General features: G+C 36.4%; 1 protein-coding gene across 1 annotated transcript in view; it reads left to right on the top strand.

Moving 5' to 3' along the window:
* Positions 1 to 21,157, top strand: part of ADGB (androglobin) — a 159,620-nt gene that overhangs the window by 18,186 nt on the left and 120,277 nt on the right. The window contains exons 2-5 of the mRNA XM_057739476.1: positions 5,156 to 5,312; positions 10,383 to 10,475; positions 15,988 to 16,059; positions 17,997 to 18,206. Of these exons, the coding sequence (XP_057595459.1) occupies positions 5,156 to 5,312; positions 10,383 to 10,475; positions 15,988 to 16,059; positions 17,997 to 18,206 (532 nt within the window). The remainder of the gene's footprint in view (positions 1 to 5,155; positions 5,313 to 10,382; positions 10,476 to 15,987; positions 16,060 to 17,996; positions 18,207 to 21,157) is intronic.

Raw genomic sequence — 21,157 nt, forward strand, 5'->3', positions numbered from 1 at the left:
TGGCAACCACCCACTCACATTTCAATGGCTTTCCATCATGATCAATTCATTTTAGTAGTAAAAATATATATATACATATATATAATTATTTTAACACCTTTGCATCTGTTGCTTACTTTATGTATCATTTTCATGTCAGACTATCCTGTCTGACTTTGCCCTCTGTTATAAATTTGCTTCTTTTGTGCTTTCTCTCTTTCCTCCAGGAGTACCTTTTTATTTTATATTTCTGCTCTGGATATCAGCCCCTTGCCTGGCTTTCTGGAATTTTCTTTCCTCTAAACATCAGTTTCCTTTGGAATATCATTTGGCATTTGGAATATACATATTTTATATTATGAACATTCTTCATTCACTTCTATTAAATTTTTTTAAAATGATAACTTTCCACAAATATGTTTTGTTTATAAATTACTAGCATCTCCTAAGTGAGTCAGGGACATTTCACATCTCAATAGCATATTTAGACCTACTGTGTAGAAGAGAGCATTTAGCCATATACATAGAGAATACACTTATCTTTGAAATCTTTTATACAACTTGTAATTTTAATGAATTAAGTCATTTACTAGTACTTGGGTATATTGCTATATGAATAGAGTAACTCTGTGTATACCCCTGGTTTTTTTCAGGGGCAGGTTTGATTTCTTTGTATGTTTCAATTTCCTAAAATTTGTCAACATTTATTTCCCAATATTACCAGTTTCTAAATCTTCAAAAACCCTGGATTACTTTTGTGTTTAAAAATTATCTTGTTTTCTGAATTGATGAAACCAGGAATAATGTGCTTTGAATGTTTTAAAGAATCCCAACTATGCTAGAACAGTAGGAACATTCTGGCAATGATATTCAAAGGCATACTGTGCTGAGATTTTCAAAAGCAACAGTTGTGCCCGATCATTTGAAGTCTATGGTATATTTGACTTTGGGCTGTATTTGACCATCGCTTTTATTGTGTATGTAGCACAATAGGGGAGCTACTGAGCTGGTATAAGATACCTCTAATGAGATTCTTTTTAAGTAATCTTCAATACAGATGGAAACAAATTTGACATGTTACAAGGAAAGTAGTCCAATTAGTGATAAGGCTTAACAGCTTAAGGGAGGGAACCAGTATATATTTACTTGACAGAACGAAGAGGAAAAAACATAATCTCAACAGAGCCCTTATTTTTTAAGAAATTAAATCTTCCTTTTACAAAGCTTTTAAGATTTTTGAGCTTCCTGAATGAGGTAATTTTTTAAAATAACAATAATACCTAGAAACCTACATAAAGAAAAAAAAAAGTTCAGGATCCAGAAATAAGGAGGGAACTGAAAGGCAGAATGGCATGGCTCTGAGCTGAAGCTGCTGCATTGCAAGGGAAGGCTTATCAGTTTATGAAAGTGGAACCTTTTGTTTTAACACATATAAGGCAAGATCTTGAGCCCAAATGAGGAAAGGGAGTACTCCCACCTTAGATAAAGGCATGGCTTTCCATGAGTTTAACTCTCTGTAAAAAGGTAAATGAGAAAATCCACCCAGGCACAGAGAGACTGATAGGAAAGCTAGCATTTCTCTGCCTGGTGTCTGGCTGAAAAAAAATGATTTTTTTTTTCCCTTGAGAAATGGAAACCCTTGGACTGAGACTTACATTAGTTTGAAATCTGATTTTAAAGTACCTGTAAGTTTCTGGATGGCTTATTCATTTGGGGTCTCTGAAAGAAGAAAACTCAATACTGCATTGAAAGAACATTCTTTCAACACAAGATTGCCTTGGAGGAAGGGGATTGGAGGGAAAGAAAACCCTGATAAGGATAAGCTCACAATAAACATGTCCTAAAGCACAAGACTATAGAAAGGATAGGCAGAAGTCACAACAAACGAGAGAATCAAGTGTCACAAATTTAAGATAATAGAAAAATGATCTATAAGTAATTTACAATATACTCGTATATATTTATAATGATTACAGATATAAAGGAAGAAATCCAAATCCTAAGAAAAGAATTCCACTCTTTACGTTAGTCAATACAATATCAAAGTAGCAAATAGGAAGTACTCAATGCTAGCTTCAATATCAAACATTCCCCAAATCTCAGTGACCTTACACAACAAAGGATATTTCTCATTCATACCAGAGTGTGATCAGGAGTTTAGTGGTGCCTTTGCATGTACTACATAAGGATTTTTGACTCCTTCTATCTTGTGGTATTACCATTTTCTAAAGCCTTCTCATAAGGGTTGAGCCACACATTAAGCAGGAAGAGAGTAAGAAGTAACTCATGGAATGTGTAATAAGCCTAAAGATGGAATACAGCACAGCACATCTCCTCATATGCTATTTTCTAATACACCATCACAAAATACCAGCCAACCTGCAAAGGAGTATGGGAAACATAGGAAATGGAAAACAGGACTGGTGAGCATCTGGTTCATCTCTACCTACATATAATAATTTGAAACAGTTCTAATTAGAAATTATAGGAATATAAAGACATATATTTTTCTATTTCAAGTAAGTAGGTAGATGACAGAGAAATATACAGACTGCCCATGTTGTCCAGGCACTGTTCTAGTTGCTGGGGATAGTGGGAATGAACAAAAACCCAATGTTCCTACCACTGCAGAGCTTAAAAACCCTACTTTTGGAAACATACAACAAGCACATAAATAAATGATTAGTGAGAGAACTGTCAAGTGCTATTAAAGATGAAAAGATGCAGAGAGGTAGGTAGGGTGTTCAGGAAAGTCCCTCCCAACACTGACTTTTGAAGATGAAATTTGCAGAGACCTTAACCTTCTTGTTGCTAAGTTCAACATTTATTTGTTTATACTTCATCGTGTTTGATCTGTTAGGAGCATTTGGATCTGTTGCTCATTCTCTCATTTTTTAAAAAAATCGCTTTACTTGGTGATTCCAGGGCATCACCTTCTACTGTGTTTTTCCTACCTCACTGTTTGTTATTGCTGCTGTAAGAAAATACCACAAACTCAGTTACTGAGAACAGTGCAAGTGTATTATTTTGCAATTCTGGAGGTCAGAAGTCAAAAATGGGTCTCATTGAGCTAGCAAGTGTCAGCAGGGCTGCATTCCTTTCTGGAGGATCAAGGAGAGAATCCATTTCTTTGCCTTTTCCAACTTCTTGAAGCTGCCCCTCTTCCTTGGCTTGTGGTCTCCTTCCTCTGACTTCAAAATCAGAAATTTTGCATTTCTGTCTATTTGTCAGGAGTCACATCTTCCTCTGACGTCTTCTATCTCCTTCTTCTACATTTGAGGACTCTTATGATTACATTGAACCCACCCAGATAACCTGGGAAAATCTCCCCATCTCAAGGTACTTAACTTAAAAATATCTACAAACTCTCTTTTCCGTGGAAGGTAACACATCCACTGGTTCTGGGGATAAGGATGTGGATATATTGGGGGGACCATTATTCTATCCACCACACTTACTGACTGCTTTTCTCAGTTTTCTGGGTTTTTTTTTTTTTCTCCTCTTTTAACATGGAATACTAGGGCAGATATACTGCTGTATTGATTGATAGACTATTGAAATCTTTTTATATTGATTGGGGAGTAGCCTTAACAATAACCTCACCAGACTGCCCTGGCAGTCCAGTGGTTAAGACTCTGCACTTCCACTGTGGGGGGCATAGATTCCATCCCTGGTGAGGGAACTAAGATCCTGCATGCTACACGGCATGGCCCCCAAAAACCAAACCAAACCAAACCAACAAAAAAACAATAACCTCACCAACAACCCTAATCCCCAGACTTTCTGATTCCTGTCCTGGGTCCCTGACTCAGCCTGAGGACCTTACCTCCCTGCCCCAACCCTACTACTTAAGTAAAGAATAAATGTCTGGCGGAGCTGGTGGCTTTGAAGACCCTGATCCAGAATTGTAGCTAGCATCTATTTAGACCAGTCAATGATCATTCCTTCCCAGTTGTTAGGCATTTTGAATAGCATCCCTAGGAATGCCTCTTCTTTGTGTACGATCATTTTCTTGGTGATTTCACCAAGTCTTAAGACTTTAGATATTATTGAAATGCTAATGACTCAGATTTTCACTTTTAGTCTATTTCTCTCTTCCAAACTTCAGAATCCTACATCTAACACCTATTCAACATTTCCATGGATGTATGATAAACATCTAAAACACAATTCATTCAAAAGTGAAATATTTCTTTATTCCCTTAGTTTTGTCCCACCCCATAGTCTTCTGTCTTTCAGGAAATATCAAATCAATCTACCTGCTCTACCTTTAAAATATATACAAGGGACTATTTTTTGCCTCCTCTACTGTTACCAACCTAGTCCAAACCACCACCAGATCTCATCTGTTGTTTCAAGTTGTCTCTCTTGTCTCCTTTAGTCTTTTCTGAACTTAGCAACAAGAATGATTATAAAATTTCAGTTATTATACCCCTGCTCAAAACCCTCCTTTGGTTTCCTGATTTTAAAAATCAAAACTCTCAAATTTCCAAATATAGAAACTTAGTTAAATGAAAGACAATATATCATACAATGGAATATTATGCAATCATTCAATTAGTATTTAAACACTTATTGGCATGGGAACTATCAATAAGGTACTGATAAGTGGAAAAAAGCAATCTGTAAAAGAGACTATGATGAATGATGTCATTTTTGAAGAAAGCTGTATATCCTTGTACATTAATCTAAGAGGACAGATAATTTTTAACAGGGTGGTTTCTAGAATGAGGTGAGTATGCCTTTCTTTTTATCTGATTTGTATTTTTAAATGTTCTTTTAAAATGATCATATAGCACTTTTATATTGGGAAAAATCCACATTGTATTTGCACTGATCTTCAAAAAGCTATTACTATTATACATATAAAGGCTTTTCTTTGGCTATGGATTGTATATAAATATTCCCCTTCATAGCATCTTCTGTGTTTACGATGCATGTCCTGCCTTGGTAAGTTGGGGCTGATGCTCAAAATTTGCTTATGGAATAACCTCTTTTGGGGGTATTTCAGTCTTTAGAACCTTAACATGTGGAAGCTGCCTATCCACAGGTATGACTGCATTGAAAAATATGTTTAACATGACTGCTAATAAAGTAATTAAATTTATATCATGAAATTAATCCAGTGTTTTACCTCAGAGATTTGAATTAAACCACCTCCCCACTCTGTCTCTAGTCAGTACCCTTTTGGCAGTAACGTACAACTCAGTGAACAGAAGAAGGGGAAGTTTCCAATCTGGCCAGAATGGAGCGAAGCAGACATAAATACTGAAAAGTGGGATGCAGGCAAAGGTGCAAAAGAAAAGGACAAAACAGGGAAAAGCCCGGTACTTGTAAGTAGACATAAATGTGACTAGATTTCATTTTGGCTTTTAATTGTATAATGGAATAAGATTTGTTAACATGTGCATGTGCTCACTCTTCTCCACAGCCTTGATTCAAAAGGAAAAAAAATTTTAATGACATATTTTATTTTTCGATCTTTATTGGAATATGATAGCTTTACACTTTTGTGCCAGTTTCCGCTGTACAACAAAGCAAATCAGCTATATTTATACATATATCCCCATATCCCCTCCCTCTTGAGCCTCCCTCCAGAGCATCCCACCCAGCCTCCCTATCCCACCCCTCTAGGTCATCAGCAATCATCGAATTGATCTCCCTGTGTTAAGCAGTTGCTTCCCATTAGCTATCTATTTTACATTTGGTAGTATAGAAATGTCAATTCTATTCTTTCACTTTGTCCCAGCTTCTCCTTCCCCGCCTCCCCATGTCCTCAAGTCTGTTCTCTACCTCTGCGTCTTTGTTCTTCCTCTACCACTGATTTCATCAATACCATATTTTTAGATTCCATATATATGTATTAGCATCTGGTATTTGTTCTCTTTCTGACTTACTTCACTCTGTATGACAGACTCTAGGTCCATCCACCTCACTACAAATAACTCAATATCATTCCTTTTTATTGCTGAGTAATATTCCTTGTATATATGTGCCACATCTTCTTTATTCATTCATCTGTCGATGGACATTTTAGGTTGTTTCCATGTCCTGGCTATTGTACATAGTGCTGCAATGGAAAATTTTGTCTTTGTCCATCTCACCTCCCCACATCCTACCTTGTCTTTCCAAGCCTTAGTCCTGAGCTTTGGTGAATCACATTTGAGTAAATGGGGGGAGAGAAATAACCAAAGAGTCATAATGAAAGAAAGGGAAAATTGATAGAACAGGTTAGCTAGTGGATTTTGGACAGAACTAGGAACCAGACATTTAGAGATGGTGGTTTAGAAAATGAGAAGTCCTCACAAAACTGTGAGCTGTTATTCAGAGATTATAAGAAAGATAAAATTTTTAAGAAATGTTACTGTAAGAATGGAATCTTTCTTAATATCTGCCCCCGAGATATTTGGGTAAAAATCTTGGTTACTCTTCATTGACTTGTGGCTTTTAAACATGATATGTCCCTGAGATTGGAGCTGAGAATGGGGTTCCTACATTTTCCAGTTATATTATTTTAGATTCTTCTGTTTACTGAAAAATGTTTATTTCTAAAAATTTCCTTGTAGAAGATACTGGTCTGGGTTACATTTTAAGTATGATGGACTTATTTGGTGCAGTAATTCATTCAACAAAAGTACTTTTGGAACACAATACAACTTTCAAAACACAAACAAAATTGCCACAATGGGTAGGTTGAACTCTTAGTGTCTGTATTTGCATAGAGCACTCTGAAATGGTACTTATTAGCATTTACATTTTGTTCACAAAACGCATGATCACAAACTGCATGATTCATACCAGTAATTTGTTTACAAAAGATAAATATAACTAATTGCTGATGCTGTTAGTATTTGAACAATTTCAAATAGCAATATGTGAAGGGAATGCATTCTTTGTAATGTACTTAAGGTAATTATGAAACAAATGCAAAGGACTTTGGAACTCTCTGGGTTCAAATGGAAATGGCCATATTTTACATATTTTAATAGAAATTCAGATCTTGTGGGGATTGTTTGTGAATATTCATCAGCAAGATAGATTGTGCAAATCCTCAGTTGAGCAGCTGAACTCTGGAAAATATCCAGAGATGCGTCACTTCAAACTGTGAAGGAGCAACAGGGAAGGGAAGAGCAGAAGTGCCTGAAAACTTTGAAATAGGAAATCAGATATAAAACAACAGTTTAAGGATCTTAGAATGCAAGCATGCTTTTATCAGATGACTATGAAAAATTCTTGCAGATCTCTGGAAGGTCAGGTATCAAATTCTTGATCTTAGTGTTACTGAAACAAGGGCAAGTATGTTGGAAGAATATTTATTGGAAGAAAACCATTGAGACTGGAGAGGTAATAAGTGTGCTGGTCACTTGATGTCCATGTCATTTGGGGGCAACATATAGGACTATTGCTGGCTGCTATATAAAACTGCATGATTTGGGAAGCACTAGCCCTACTCCTGCTGTGAACAAGGGCTGTTCCAATGGAGGGTGACACTTCAGAACCTTAGCTAACACCCCATTCTGCCACCGCAGCTTTCACCTGGTAGGAGAGCACAGCTTAAGTCCTGGTTATTATGATGGTGCAAAGTGGTGCCATCTGAGATAGAACCTTGCTTCCCCACCCCCAGTTCTGTTCCACAATTCAGGAAGCAACAGTTTCCCCATTATGAGCACTGTGATTGCATTTCTATGACATGGTGGCACATTAGCTCTAGCCATGATTTGCAACACCCATATTTTACCAGGATGAATTGCCTTAAGCACCTAACCATGGCAGTTATCCTTGGAATTTTACAGAAGGCCACTTCTTTAGATGTGAGGCTAGTGATCAGGAAATCAGCCTCAGATGAGCTGACCCTTCCCTGTAAGTCCAGAGTTAGGTCTCATTTCCTCAGCTAAGTGATGGCAAGGAAAGGATATAATGGGTGAACCAAATTGAGAAGTATACTATGAAGTACTCTAAGGTTGATGTAAGAAATATACCTAAAGCAAAGTGACATGGAAAGAGTATCACTAATAATATGAGGGGCTCAAATCCTGGAGAAAAGGGAATCACAATGGGATAAGCCCCACTATTTTTTTCCTTAAAGACATTAATTAATTCAGGGCATGGAAATTAGAGACAAAGCAGAAAGGAGTGGCCTGGTGCTTATGTCAGTTTTTCTGAAGGGAAAGAGAATATTGTCTGGGGCTGCCAAAGCAGCCAGAACTTGAACCCAAATCCCAGATATAGCTACAGAGAAATGATCTGAAAATTTTGTATACAATTTTATTTTGAGACATTTGTCTACTTCCTAAGCTGCATGTGTGAAGCTTTTGCTGCTGAGCAAGTGAATAAAAAGCAGCAGTCTGGAAGCTAAACAACGCAGAAAAGATTTCACAATGATAGCAAGAGACTGGAATTCAATGTATGCCAAGTGAGGGGACCTTGATAAACACTCCAGCCTTTCTGTTAGTGCCCCAACGTGGCTACAGCATTCTGCTGAGTAAGAACAAACCAAAATCACACCAGCCCTGCCAAATCCTAAGATCCAGTGTTGACTAGGTCAAATTCATCCTGTACTCTGCCTGTCCCAAAGGAATAAAATCCTCCTCTCTGGAGGAAGTCATCATCATTCAGAACCTGTAAAAATTCTTATATCCAGCATATATCATACAATCAGACTCTACCAGACAGGAAGAGAAAGAGAACCAAGTGACGAAAAATCAAGAGGAAAAATCAGGTAATAAAAACAGATCCACAGGGGACTCTTTTGGAGTTGTCAGATAGGGGACTTTAAAATTACTAAATTAATATTTGCAGGGGAAAAAGCAATGTGAGTAAACCCCAGAAGTCTAGTGCATCTCCTGAAAAGAAACCAGTCTATCTTTCAAAGACATTCTTCCATCATTTTGACTAGATGTTGGGGTTGCCTTTGTCTTCATTTGAATTATTTCAGTATCTTAAATTTGACAATAAACTACATGCTCCAAATACACATAGACACTTACTATGTTCAATGCTCAGACAATGACCTCAAATATCATCTATTTCTCAAGCCACACCAACATTAGGGTAAACATATAATTATAATGAAAATCACAAAACAGTATTTTTTTGCCCCTGTCCCCATTAACTGAGGTGAAACTTATTCTTTTTTTCCCCATACAGATAGTTTATATTACGTTCCTTTAGCATTTTGTCTGTACCCCTAGAAATTTTCATATTTTTTGTAAAGTTTCCCCATCCCCTACCACTTTGTGAGCAATGAGAATTTATCATTCCTTCTTCAGAACTCACTAATTAACCCATAGTTGGGGTGCGAAAATTAATGAATTAATTGAATTCTTGAGCATTTATCCCAGAAAAATGGAAACTTACGTTTACACAAAAACCAGTAATCTGTACACAATTGTTCATAGCAGCTTTACTAGTAATAGCCTCCAACTGGAAACAGCCCAGGTGGCCTTTGATGGGCAGATGGTAAACAAACAAACATCCATAGCATGAAATATTACTCAGCAATAAACAACAACCTGTTGATACCTGCAATGACTTGAATGGGTTGAATCTCCAGGAAATTAGGCAGAGAGAAAGAAATAAAGCCAATCCAAAGTGTTATAGACTATATGGTTGGTTCCATTCACATAACATTACTGAAATGGCAAAATTATAAAAGTCAGGACTAGACTAGCAATTGCCAAGTGTTAGGAATTAAGCACAGACTGGGGAGTTGGAGGATGGGTGTGGCTATAAAAGATTATAAGAAGGATCCTTGTGCAGATGGAACTGTTCTGTATCGTGGCTGTGTCAGTATCAATATCCTAGTTGTGTTCTATAGTTTTGCAAGATGGTACCACTGAAGAAATTGGGTAGAGAACTCTCTGTATTATTTCATGCAATAGCTTATGAATCACAATTATCTCAAAATAACAAGTTTGATTAAAACAATTAATAAATGAAAGTCAGGTCAAAGGTACAAATTTCATTTGCATATAATCTTGTTTATGATTCTAACCGTTTTTATGATTTTAACTGAGAAGTAACTAAATACTTTTCAATCTTCTCTACTCAGATTAAAAAAACACAGTATTTTCAGTGGAAAATGGGGCCATATCTGGCCCATTCAAAATTGTTTATCCACTGTACCTAAGTCACATTTCCAAGCCACTCATGCTTGTTTGGACTGCTTCCTCTGCAAACAAATTGCTATTCCGTAATCAAGGTTTCATTAATTAAATACAGTATTGTTAACTTCCGTATTCTCCAAGTACTCTATGAACTAGCTCTGAGAACCAACACACAAATTGCTCTATAAATGCTTATTTATTGATCAGCTCAATGCATGTATTCATTTTTATTAGGATAGAGTTGCTTTTTGTTTTATTAAACTATATGGAGAAAAACTTAATACTTTTTTTATATAGAATTTTTTTGAAGACCCCGAAGGAAAGATTGAATTACCACCATCATTGAAAATTTATTCCTGGAAACGTCCACAGGATTTTTTAATTAATCGGGTAAGAGATATTTTTTACTATTAAACAAAATACGTATTAACTATGAGATATAATATCCTAGTTATGAAAATTTGCATTTTAAAAGCCGTTTAGGGCAATTTTTTCCTGTGGTATTTAGTAAGAAAAAGTAATTGTTTTTTGGTATTTAAATTAGAAATAAATATTTATCAATATAGTTTGCACTGGTTTCCAAGAGAATATTGAAATTTTCTTTAGGGCTTCAAGTTTCCTTCTTCTGTTCTTGATGTCAAATTATAACCTGAAATGCTGCAAAAAGTTATTCCTTAATTTCTGACAGACTTTCTCCTTTCTGCTTCTTACGTGGTGTAAAGTTCTGTTTACTCTAGTGTTAATAAGCGTTAATTTTCCAGTCCAAGAGATCTGCACTTGGATCTATTTCAGGAATTCTTGAAGCATTTCCAAGCACCGCTTTCATTTCTGAACCCCATTTGAATCACACTGACATGGACATTGCCCGAGAAAACTTCATTTTAAATAGCACTGATGGACATTAAAACTTTAGACCCACTGGGCTATCTTCCTAATTAATAGCTATGCTAGTTTGAATATATTTGACATTTCCAAGGGTTTAATTATCACTAATGCTTTTTTCCCTTCTTGAATCTCCCATTTTCATTTAATGCATAGAAAACCAGTAGGCTAAATTAGTTATTTAGTGCTAGTCAAAAGGTTATAATGGAGCTGATTCTTCTGTAATTATGGAATTCATTGCATCTCTGTTTCTATGCAAAATGATATTATTCCTGAGAGTTTTAGCTTTTAGAAGCACTGCTACTAATGCAGAAAATATGATTTATCCATCATATTTTTCAATTATTGTTATTAGTTAAGAAAGTCAGAAATCCTAAATCCTAAATATTTATTAAAATGAGAAAAAAGAAGGTACATCTTCGTCCATCAGAGTATTTATTGAATGCCTATCTGTAACACATTTTAAACAAAATAAATCAAACTTACAAAAACCTTACCTTTAAATTACTTACAATGTTGGGTAACATTGAAATGAAGGATGTACATTCTGTAATGTTAATATAATGCACTTAATATTTATATGTTATTAATAACACTGAGGCTCTACTCAAGTGTAAGTGCAGAGCTTACATTCCATGCAAATGAAGGAAATGAATTCCATACAGTAAGTGTTGTAAGTTTGAATAAGCAAGAAAGTTTTATACCTTTTTCTCTTTTAGCATACCTTAGTCCTGAAAGATACACTTGTACTGAATATAAATTGATTCATTTTTGCTAAATGACACTTCTCCTGTATTTATCAAAATGCTGCCATCCATCTTCTTACCTCTCCTTGCCTCTGCATTAACTCCTTCTGTTGATCTGTCATGCTGGAATGTGGACCAGAACAGCCAAAACTGGAAGCCTAACTAAGCAGGAAAGTTTTAGAATAGTGCTTGTCAAGTTTTAATGTATGAGTCCACAGTGATAAATACATTTTAAGTTGAGACTCATTAAATATGGGCATACGTAAAGTTTAGACAAAAATGTTACAAAACAAAAATGACCTTTCTATATGAAGTTACTCTATTTTATTATATTCCATATACATGCGTATATATATTCCTGACATTATGTGTGTGTGTGTGTGCGTGTGTGTGTAGTCCTGACCCATTAAATGATTTCATGAATCACTAAATAATTGTAACCCGCAATTTAAAGAGCACTGGAAACATACCCCAGAATACTAATCAAAATATGAGATCAAAGGACATGATTTAAGTCAAAGAGAAGCTAACTTATCAAAAACTTAAAAGCCTAAGTTTAAGATATCAAAGTCAACAGGGACCATTCCAACCAAGGAGGTTAACAAACCCTAATGACAGAGTGAGTGATCAGATTTGTTTATTTCTGAAAACCAGATATTGATGGCCCAGGTCCTTGAATGTTGATCATATTAAACAGATACTGATGTCTAAAGATTTATTTTGCCCCAGGTATAGGGGATAGAGATGCCCATCTTAATATTTGTTGTCTTTCTGTCAGTTCCTCCTTTTCATTTTTTAGCAGGTGACTATTAAGTCTAACCTCTCAAACCTTAGATATCTAATACATATTTAATCTATAATTAGCTGATTTTAATGCATTTGGTATATACTGAAAGGTATAGGTGTTTTAGAAGTGTTGCATCACAATCAGACAAACCAGAATATATATACATAAATCAGACAAACCAGAATATATATACATAAAGTTTTATATGCACGTAATTTTACAAATTGTTTATAAATTATGAACATAAGAGTCAATTCAGGCCTTCAAGGTAGTTTTAGGTAAATTTTTCTTAGACATATAAAAATATTTTATTGAGTTTTCAAGATGCTAGTTATACATATAATTAAGAGTAATTGATGGCATTAGTTTCTATAAAAAACTATGTTGCTAAATTGAAGGATAAAAACCATATGATCATCTCAATAGATGCAGAAAAAGCTTTTGACAAAATTCAACATCCATTTATGATAAAAACTCTCCAGAAAATTGGCATAGAAGGAAATTACCTCAACATAATAAAAGCCATACATGAGAAACCAACAGCCAACATCATTCTAATTGGTAAAAAGCTGAAAGAATTCCCCCTAAGAACAGGAACAACACAAGGATGCCCACTTTCACCATTATTATTCAACATAGTTCTGGAAGTTTTCGCCACAGCAATCAGAGAAGAAAGTGAAATAAAAGGAATCCAAATTGGAAAAGAAGAAATAAAATTGTCACTCTTTGCAGATGATATATTATACATAGAAAACCCTGAAGACTCTACCAGAAAACTGCTAGCACTAATTGATGAATTTAGTAAAGTAGCAGGATACAAAATTAATGCACAGAACTCTCTTGTATTCCTGTACACTAACAACGAAAAAGCAGAAAGAGAAATTAAGGAAACTCTACCATTTACTGTTGCAACAAAAAGAATAAAATACCTAGGAATAAATCTGCCTAAGGAGGCAAAAGACCTGTATGCAGAAAACTATAAGACACTGATAAAAGAAATCAAAGGCAATATAAACAGATGGAGAGACATACCATGTTTGTGGATTGGAGGAATCAACATTGTGAAAATGACTGTACTACCCAAAGCAATTTACAGATTCAATGCAATCCCAATCAAATTACCAAGGGCATTTTTCACAGAACTAGAAAAAGAAATCTTACGATTTGTATGGAAATGCAAAATACCCCAAATAGCCAAAGCAATTTTGAGAAGGAAAGATGGAGTTGGTGGAATCAGGCTTCCTGACTTCAAACTATACTACAAGGCCACAGTGATCAAGACAGTATGGTACTGGTACAAAAATGGAAAGGAAGATCAATGGAACAGAATAGAGAACTCAGAGGTAAACCCAAGCACATATGGGCACCTTATCTTTGACAAAGGAGGCACGAATATACAATGGAAAAAAGATAGCCTCTTCAATAAGTGCTGCTGGGAAAATTGGATAGCAACATATAAAAGAATGAAATTGGAACACTTCCTAACACCATACACAAAAATAAACTCCAAATGGATTAAAGACCTAAATGTAAGGTCAGACACTATAAAACTCCTAGAGGAAAACATAGGCAGAACACTCTATGACATCCATTGAAGCAAGATCATTTTTGACCCACCACCTACAATCATGGAAATAAAATCAAGAATAAACAAATGGGACCTAATGAAACTTAAAGGCTTTTGCACAGCGAAAGAAACCATCAACAAGACAAGAAGACAGCCCTCAGAATGGGAGAAAATACTTGCCAATGAAGCAATGGACAAAGGATTAATCTCCAAAATATACAAGCAGCTCATACAGCTTAATACCAAAAAAGCAAATAACTCAATCCAAGAATGGGCAGAAGACCTAAATAGGCATTTCTCCAAAGAAGGCATACAGATCGCCAACAAACCCATGAAAAGATGCTCAACATCACTACTCATTAGAGAAATTCAAGTCAAAGCCATAATGAGGTATCAACTCACACCAGTCAGAATGGCCATCATCAAAAAATCTAGAAACAATAAATGTTAGAGAGGGTGTGGAGAACTCTCCTGCACTGTTGGTGGGAATGTAAGCTGGTACAGCCACTATGGAAAACAGTTTGGAGGTTCCTTACAAAACTAAAAATAGAACTACCATATGATCCAGTAATCCGACTCTTGGGCATATACCCAGAGAAAACCATAATCCAGAAAGAAACATGTACCATAATGTTCATTGCATCACTATTTATAATAGCCAGGGCATGGAAGCAACCTAAATGCCCATCAACAGATGAATGGATAAAGAAGATGTGGCACATATATACAATGGAATATTACTCAGCCATAGAAAGGAATGAGATGGAGCTATATGTAATGAGGTGGATAGATCTAGAGTCTGTCATACAGTGTGAAGAAAGCCAGAAAGAGAAAAACAAATACTGTATACTAACTCACATATATGGAATCTAAAAACATGGTACTGATGAACCCAGTGATAGGGCAAGAATAAGGATACAGATGCAGAGAATGGACTGGAGGACATGGGGGTTGGGGGGGCGAAGGGGAAGCTGGGATGAAGTTAGAGAGTAGCATAGACATATTTATACTACCAAATGTAAACTAGATAGCTAGTGAGAAGTTGCTGTAAAACAAAAGGAGATCAACTTGATGATGGGAGACGCCTTAGAGGTCAGGACAGGGAGGGTGGGAGGGAGTCACGGGAGGGAGGGGATATGGGGATATATGTATAAATACAGCCGATTCACTTTGGTGTACCTCAAAAGCTGGTACAAGAATGTAAAGCAATATTATTCCAATAAAGAGCTTAAAAAGAAATCTTTGTTGCTAACCAAAACCATTCTCATGTTAATTTGATATGTTAAATACATAAGGTTTATATTAATTGTAACTAATTAAAAAATTGTTACAAGTCATATTTTTCCCTCTTATGTTTATTCCTTACTGGTCTAAATATATAAAAGCAACTTTGTATATATACCAATTAAATAATGACCACCAAATTAACTTTAAAAGACATAAGATTTAAAATTGAGCAAGATTAAAAAAATAAATAAATAAAAATAAAAATAAATAAAAAAAAATTGAGCAAGGTTTTAGAAAACTGTTTCAGCTAATATTTTTCATCCAAGATGAAGATATTTTTCTAGCTACCAGATGTTAACTAAGCTTAAGGTTTAACTCGAGTAGTTAATTTAAATTTCAAATCAGGTTTTAAACTTAGTTTGTGTGTGTATGCATGCTAAATTTATCTGCATATGTTATATCATCACATTTTATTATATGTTAAAATACTGTATTTTGTAGGCATGACATTATTAAATTAATGTCAGCTACAGCTTTAACAGGGTAATCTTACATAATAATATGCTTATTTTTTATTTCTTCTAATTCTTCTGGTTGTGAGAAATGAAATTGGGTTTGGCCTGTTTATAGCACATGTTCACTGAGCTACATTTCCTTTATTTTTCCCAAGGAGTAATATCTCTTTTTCCCCAGGCTCCAGTGGTTGTGAAAAATGAAATCCTGTTTGACTTGTTTTCAGCAAATGAGCATTTACTCTGCAGTGAGGTAGGTAGGGGAGTGTGAACCAAAGAAAAGCCTCTTTGCAGAATGCCTTTTGGACCTGCTTAAACAACTCCCAGTCAGTCAATTTCAGTGCTCCCTTGCTCACCTCTAAGTTTTGGTATAACTGAGTATTTCATACCCAGACACTCAAAGGGCAAAGAAGGCTCTTTAATTGAGTAGGGAGAGAATGGGTGGGGGAGATGTTAATTAATTAGCACTGCTTAAGCCCCTGTTCTCTCCCCAATGGACCAGGGTAGCCGGGTTCCCACTGTCTGGGCAATTTCTCCCCTGGATCCATGTGCCTAGAAATTGACATAAAGTTGTTGCCAGTCTAGCCCTACATCATGTCCAAGAATGGGATGTTTGGTGTTGTTTGACTTGCCAATGAAGGGAATTCAGGGGGTGGGGTTCAAATGCAACACCTCATTGAAACAGACCAGATTTTCAGTGCAGCAGTCCTACAGCCTGTGGGAATGCACATCCCCCATCTCCACCTGGGGTTCTATCCATGGAATCAGACCCGTTCTTCTCCCCTAAGGCAGTTACATCAGAAAAGGGGCTTTTTGATTATTTTCTCCTAAGGTCCGTGGGGCATAGTCATTATCCATTCAAAGATTTTGTCTTTCTTATCTTTAATATCTTGACCAATATTAAAATCAAAATATTTATTTCTTTACCCAGGTTGTACTGGTTAGCATAAAATTATCTCTGAATTGTTTTATATTTTATAGTTTAGTCTAAAATATGCTTATGAATTCTAAACATACATAGACTTTAGCATATTTTCAAGGCAAGTGTAAAATATTTTTATTGATTGATTGATTGATTGATTGATTGAAGTATAGTTGATTTACAATGTTGTCTTAATTTCTGTTGTATAGCAAAGTGATTCAGTTATACATATATAATTATTTTTCATTATGGTTTGTCACAGGATATCAAATATGGTTCCCTGTGCTATACAGTAGGACATTGTTGTTTATCCATTCTATATATAATAGTTTGCATCTGCTAAGCCCAAACTCCCACTTCATCCTTCCCCAAGCCCCCTCCCCCTTGGCAACCACAAGTCTGTTCTCAATGTCTGCGAGTCTGTTTTCTGTTTTGCAGATAGGTTCGTTTGTGTCATATTTTAGATTCTACAAGGGAAGTGTAAAATAATTCTATAGTAAAACCTCCAGGTATACAGGAGGATATCTGATTTGCCTTTTTCAACTTAAACTTTAAGAAATTTTCTAGATAACCAAATTAAGGAAAACATAAATCTTATGACGTTAGTCTCAAGTATTTAATCTCCTTACAAACAAGGCAGTTAAAACATACTCTGAAGTTCAACTCTCCACTGTGCCTTGCTCCCTGTTGAAAACCCTGCACATAGGAGTTTTACTTGGAGCACTTCTGTACCTGCAGATCAATGCATGAGTATGAGACTTAGAGTATAATTAAATGTGGGCATAATTTTCATTCTTTCTCGTCTCATTGCTTGTCTAATTGGTTTTATAGACATAAAAGAATCATTTCCTTCTCAAACTTCTCAACATTTATAGAAGAGTAGCTCAGTCCTTTATAAAACATTAATTCCAAGATAAAATCATCATTGCTATCAGAAACATACAGTTTCCCTCTCTCTTCTCACCTTTTCTGTCACACACACACAAACATAGCTAAAATGGAGGTCAATGTCAAATCATTGACAGTCTACTCTAGGAGACAGCTCTTAGCTAAGACGTTTTAGCTTGTGTTGTGACTATATTTTCTGAGAACAAAAGCAAGATCTATGACTATTCTGTAGGTCAGAAATCAATATGTGGAATATATTACATGTAGATTCTAATATTACTACTGGAAGCAGATTTTCAACTGTTTTCCCCACCCCCTTTCAAATTACAGTACCAACAACTAAAAGATAACTAATGAACACTACTGGTTTTTATCTCTAGCTGATGAGATGGATTATCAGTGAAATCTATGCCGTGTGGAAAATATTCAATGCGGGTGCTTTGAACAATTATTTTAAAGGGACTTCAGGGGAACCTCCTCTTCTGGTCTGGAAACCCTGGGAACACATATACTCTCTGTGCAAAGCTGTGAAGGGTCACATACCCTTGTTTAATAGCTATGGAAAGTATGTTGTGAAACTTTACTGGATGGTAAGTTCATGTTCACATGCATTAAAATTTGTGTCTTTCATATTGAAATATATTTGTCTCATGTGCTAATAATGAGGTTAGTAAAAGATGAGGCAGTTTATGAAGGCTATCAACTGAGTACCCACTGGGGGAAACGTCCTGCATACGTAATCTGAGATTAAAAAGAATGCAGTTGTATCTCTTGTGATACCAGTTCCCTGTGCTTTTTAAATTGATGCTGCCGGGACCACAGAGGGGCGGCCCTCTGCTGCCTCTGCCCTCTCAGATAAGCGGGCTTGGTAGGTGGGTGGACAGGTGGATGCACAGGGCTTTCCCTTCTCTGATGTGGTATCAGACTCATGGTCGGGAGAGTGCTTGAGCTTGAGCGTGGTCCAGTCCTCTCTTGGTATATGCTACTGACAGGCTTGATCCAATCCATTTTTTGTCCTGAACTTGAGATATGTTTTCATGTTAGCAAATCTCATGCTGACACAGGAAGTATTTTACCTCTGCCTGAAAAGAAGCAAATGGAATAGTAAGAAGCACAAACAGAGAATTCAAAACCCCTGAGTTAATACGACAAAGTAGACTCACACCACATCTAACAATGCTAGATTATATTAAACACCTTTGGGGTCTTAAGGGTAGAATGAATGCTCTTTTCTAAGGGCCTAGAGTCACAGGCAGGGCCAGCTACACAATCTGCGGAGCCTCTTGTTCAAAAATTAAGAATTTCAAAACAGTGGTATTAGCACTTTAAATAAAGCATGAGGTCCTTCTGAGTGTGGGGCTCCATGTGACTGCACAGGTCACATGCCCATGAAGTTGGTCCTGGTCACAGACAAAGAATGTTCTTGAACATTTGAGGGCATGAGGAAAGTTAATCATTCCATTCTGTATTTCTAAGAACGTGACTTTTTCCTTACTGAGCCAGAGCCATCTCTCTTTCTGGGATGGGGAATCCTGAGAGGCTAATGCTTAGGAATTAATAGGGTCATTACAGTAGGAAAGTAAAGAAGGTAATCTTAGCCTCTGATATCCAAAATAGGAGTTTGGACACTTGTTGATAGAGCAATGTTTGAAAGTCAAAACGTTGTCAGAAGAGAAAATAACTTGCTAAATTCCTCTGTCTTCTTTGTTTACCAATCAGAAGGCAGACTTGGCAGAGTCGACTTTATTAAACGCGTGCAGAGGAGTGAGAGGGAGGATATGGCATTAAGAAAGTGGATAGTGAAAGGTCGGATGCCTGGGTATCTGGCCCCGCTTCTGCACATTTGCCTCAACTTGAGGTGGGACAAAGTTCAAAGTTACTACAAATTTCAAAACAGCCTCAGCAGAACATTAAACCCCCCCTGTTAGTTCCTGCCCCACCACCCTCCTCTCTCTCTGCTTCCCGACTTCCTTCCTTCTTTTCCAGTTTCCTCCTGGATAGGGATCAACATTTATTAACACGACATTCCATTTAGCAAAGAAGATGTGATTTATTTCTCTTTAACTGTACTGATTCCTCAGAAAGCCAAACTTACTTAGATTCAGAAATTTTTTTAAATATATTTAGTCCAATTTGGAAATGTCAGTCTGCTGCAGTCATTTAACCTGTGATAGTACAGTCCTTGAGTGAAGAGGTCTAGGAGTCAGAAAGACTGAACCTCATGTGCAGGGGCTTCTTCTGGTTCCTCTTTGGCCTCACCTGAGGAATAGTGTGCAGGAGATGCTGCTAGACTGCTGAGCACTGAGATTCAACTGGTTCCATATAAATTATTTTGCAGGCCACTTACCGACACTCCTCACTAAAGCGCATGGTCACGTTCATGCTCACTGAGACTTGAGAGAAAGCTTTGCTGGCACTCAGCATTTCTAGATCCACTCGTAGAGCCACATTGGCCCCTCAGGGTCCCTTGTACACAAAGGCAAAGGGACTACCTCCCTCAAGAGAATAGGCATGTAATATATCATGGAACAAATACAGGTGATGATAAAATGTGGTAATTATGTAAAAGAACCTAGCAAAGGTCCTGGCAAATAGTAGATTCTCAGTGCTCTTAGTTTCCTTCCCTCTTTCCCTACTGCTGCCTCCTATTGTGGAAGCCAAAGGGATGGATCATTCCTCCTCCTGCTCCTTGGTAGAGCCAGGGGAAAGCACATGATCAGCCTCCCAGATGCTCTTGCCCAACAATCCTTCTTGAGTCAAGATGCAACAATAGAGGGGATGCACAGTGATCATAGGCAAAGCTCTGCCCGACTCTCCTGCAATATGGCTTTGTTGTGGTTCCTTTGCCCAAACTTGCTTAGTTCCTCTGGTATCCCATCAAATCTGTACATCCTTTACATACTTCTTAATTGCCTACATATTGCCTACTTATAAAGCAGGTTATTTAAAGTTTTGTTATGGAATCTTAAGTATTCTTTTATATGTTGTAGTTAATAATATATGTGAATACAAAGGAAGTGTTTTTAAATTGGTCTTTTCACTATGTGTCTTCCACCCAACTGAGACTTGTAATTTTTAGGTAGTCAATTATGTCATTGTCTTTCTTTACAGAGTCTAGGATTTTTTGTCATTTGAAGTAAGATTCTATTTCAAGAATACAAAAAACATTTCCCCTTAGTTTTAATGTCTGGCACTTTCATTTGTTTTATCTACTATAAGAAATGAAGAACTGGTTTATTTTGTATTCCAAGACCTCAGCCAGTTGCCCCAGCATTATATATTGAATTTTCTAGCTTTTACCCACTGATTTTAAAAACCACTTTTATCATACACTAATTTCCAGTTTGAACTCGTTTGGTTTTGGACTCTGTCTTTCACTATTTTCCTTATCCTATTCAGATAACATATTGCTTTAATTATTGTGAATCTACAGTTTCTTTTGATTTTTTAGAATAAAACCCACCTAATACTCTTGTTTCAGTGTTTTTTTGGGGTGTTTTTTGGCCACTCCTTGCGGCATGCGGGATCTTCGTTTCCCAAC

The sequence above is a fragment of the Hippopotamus amphibius genome, chromosome 6 (assembly GCF_030028045.1).
Source record: "Hippopotamus amphibius kiboko isolate mHipAmp2 chromosome 6, mHipAmp2.hap2, whole genome shotgun sequence".
Lineage (NCBI taxonomy): Eukaryota > Metazoa > Chordata > Mammalia > Artiodactyla > Hippopotamidae > Hippopotamus > Hippopotamus amphibius.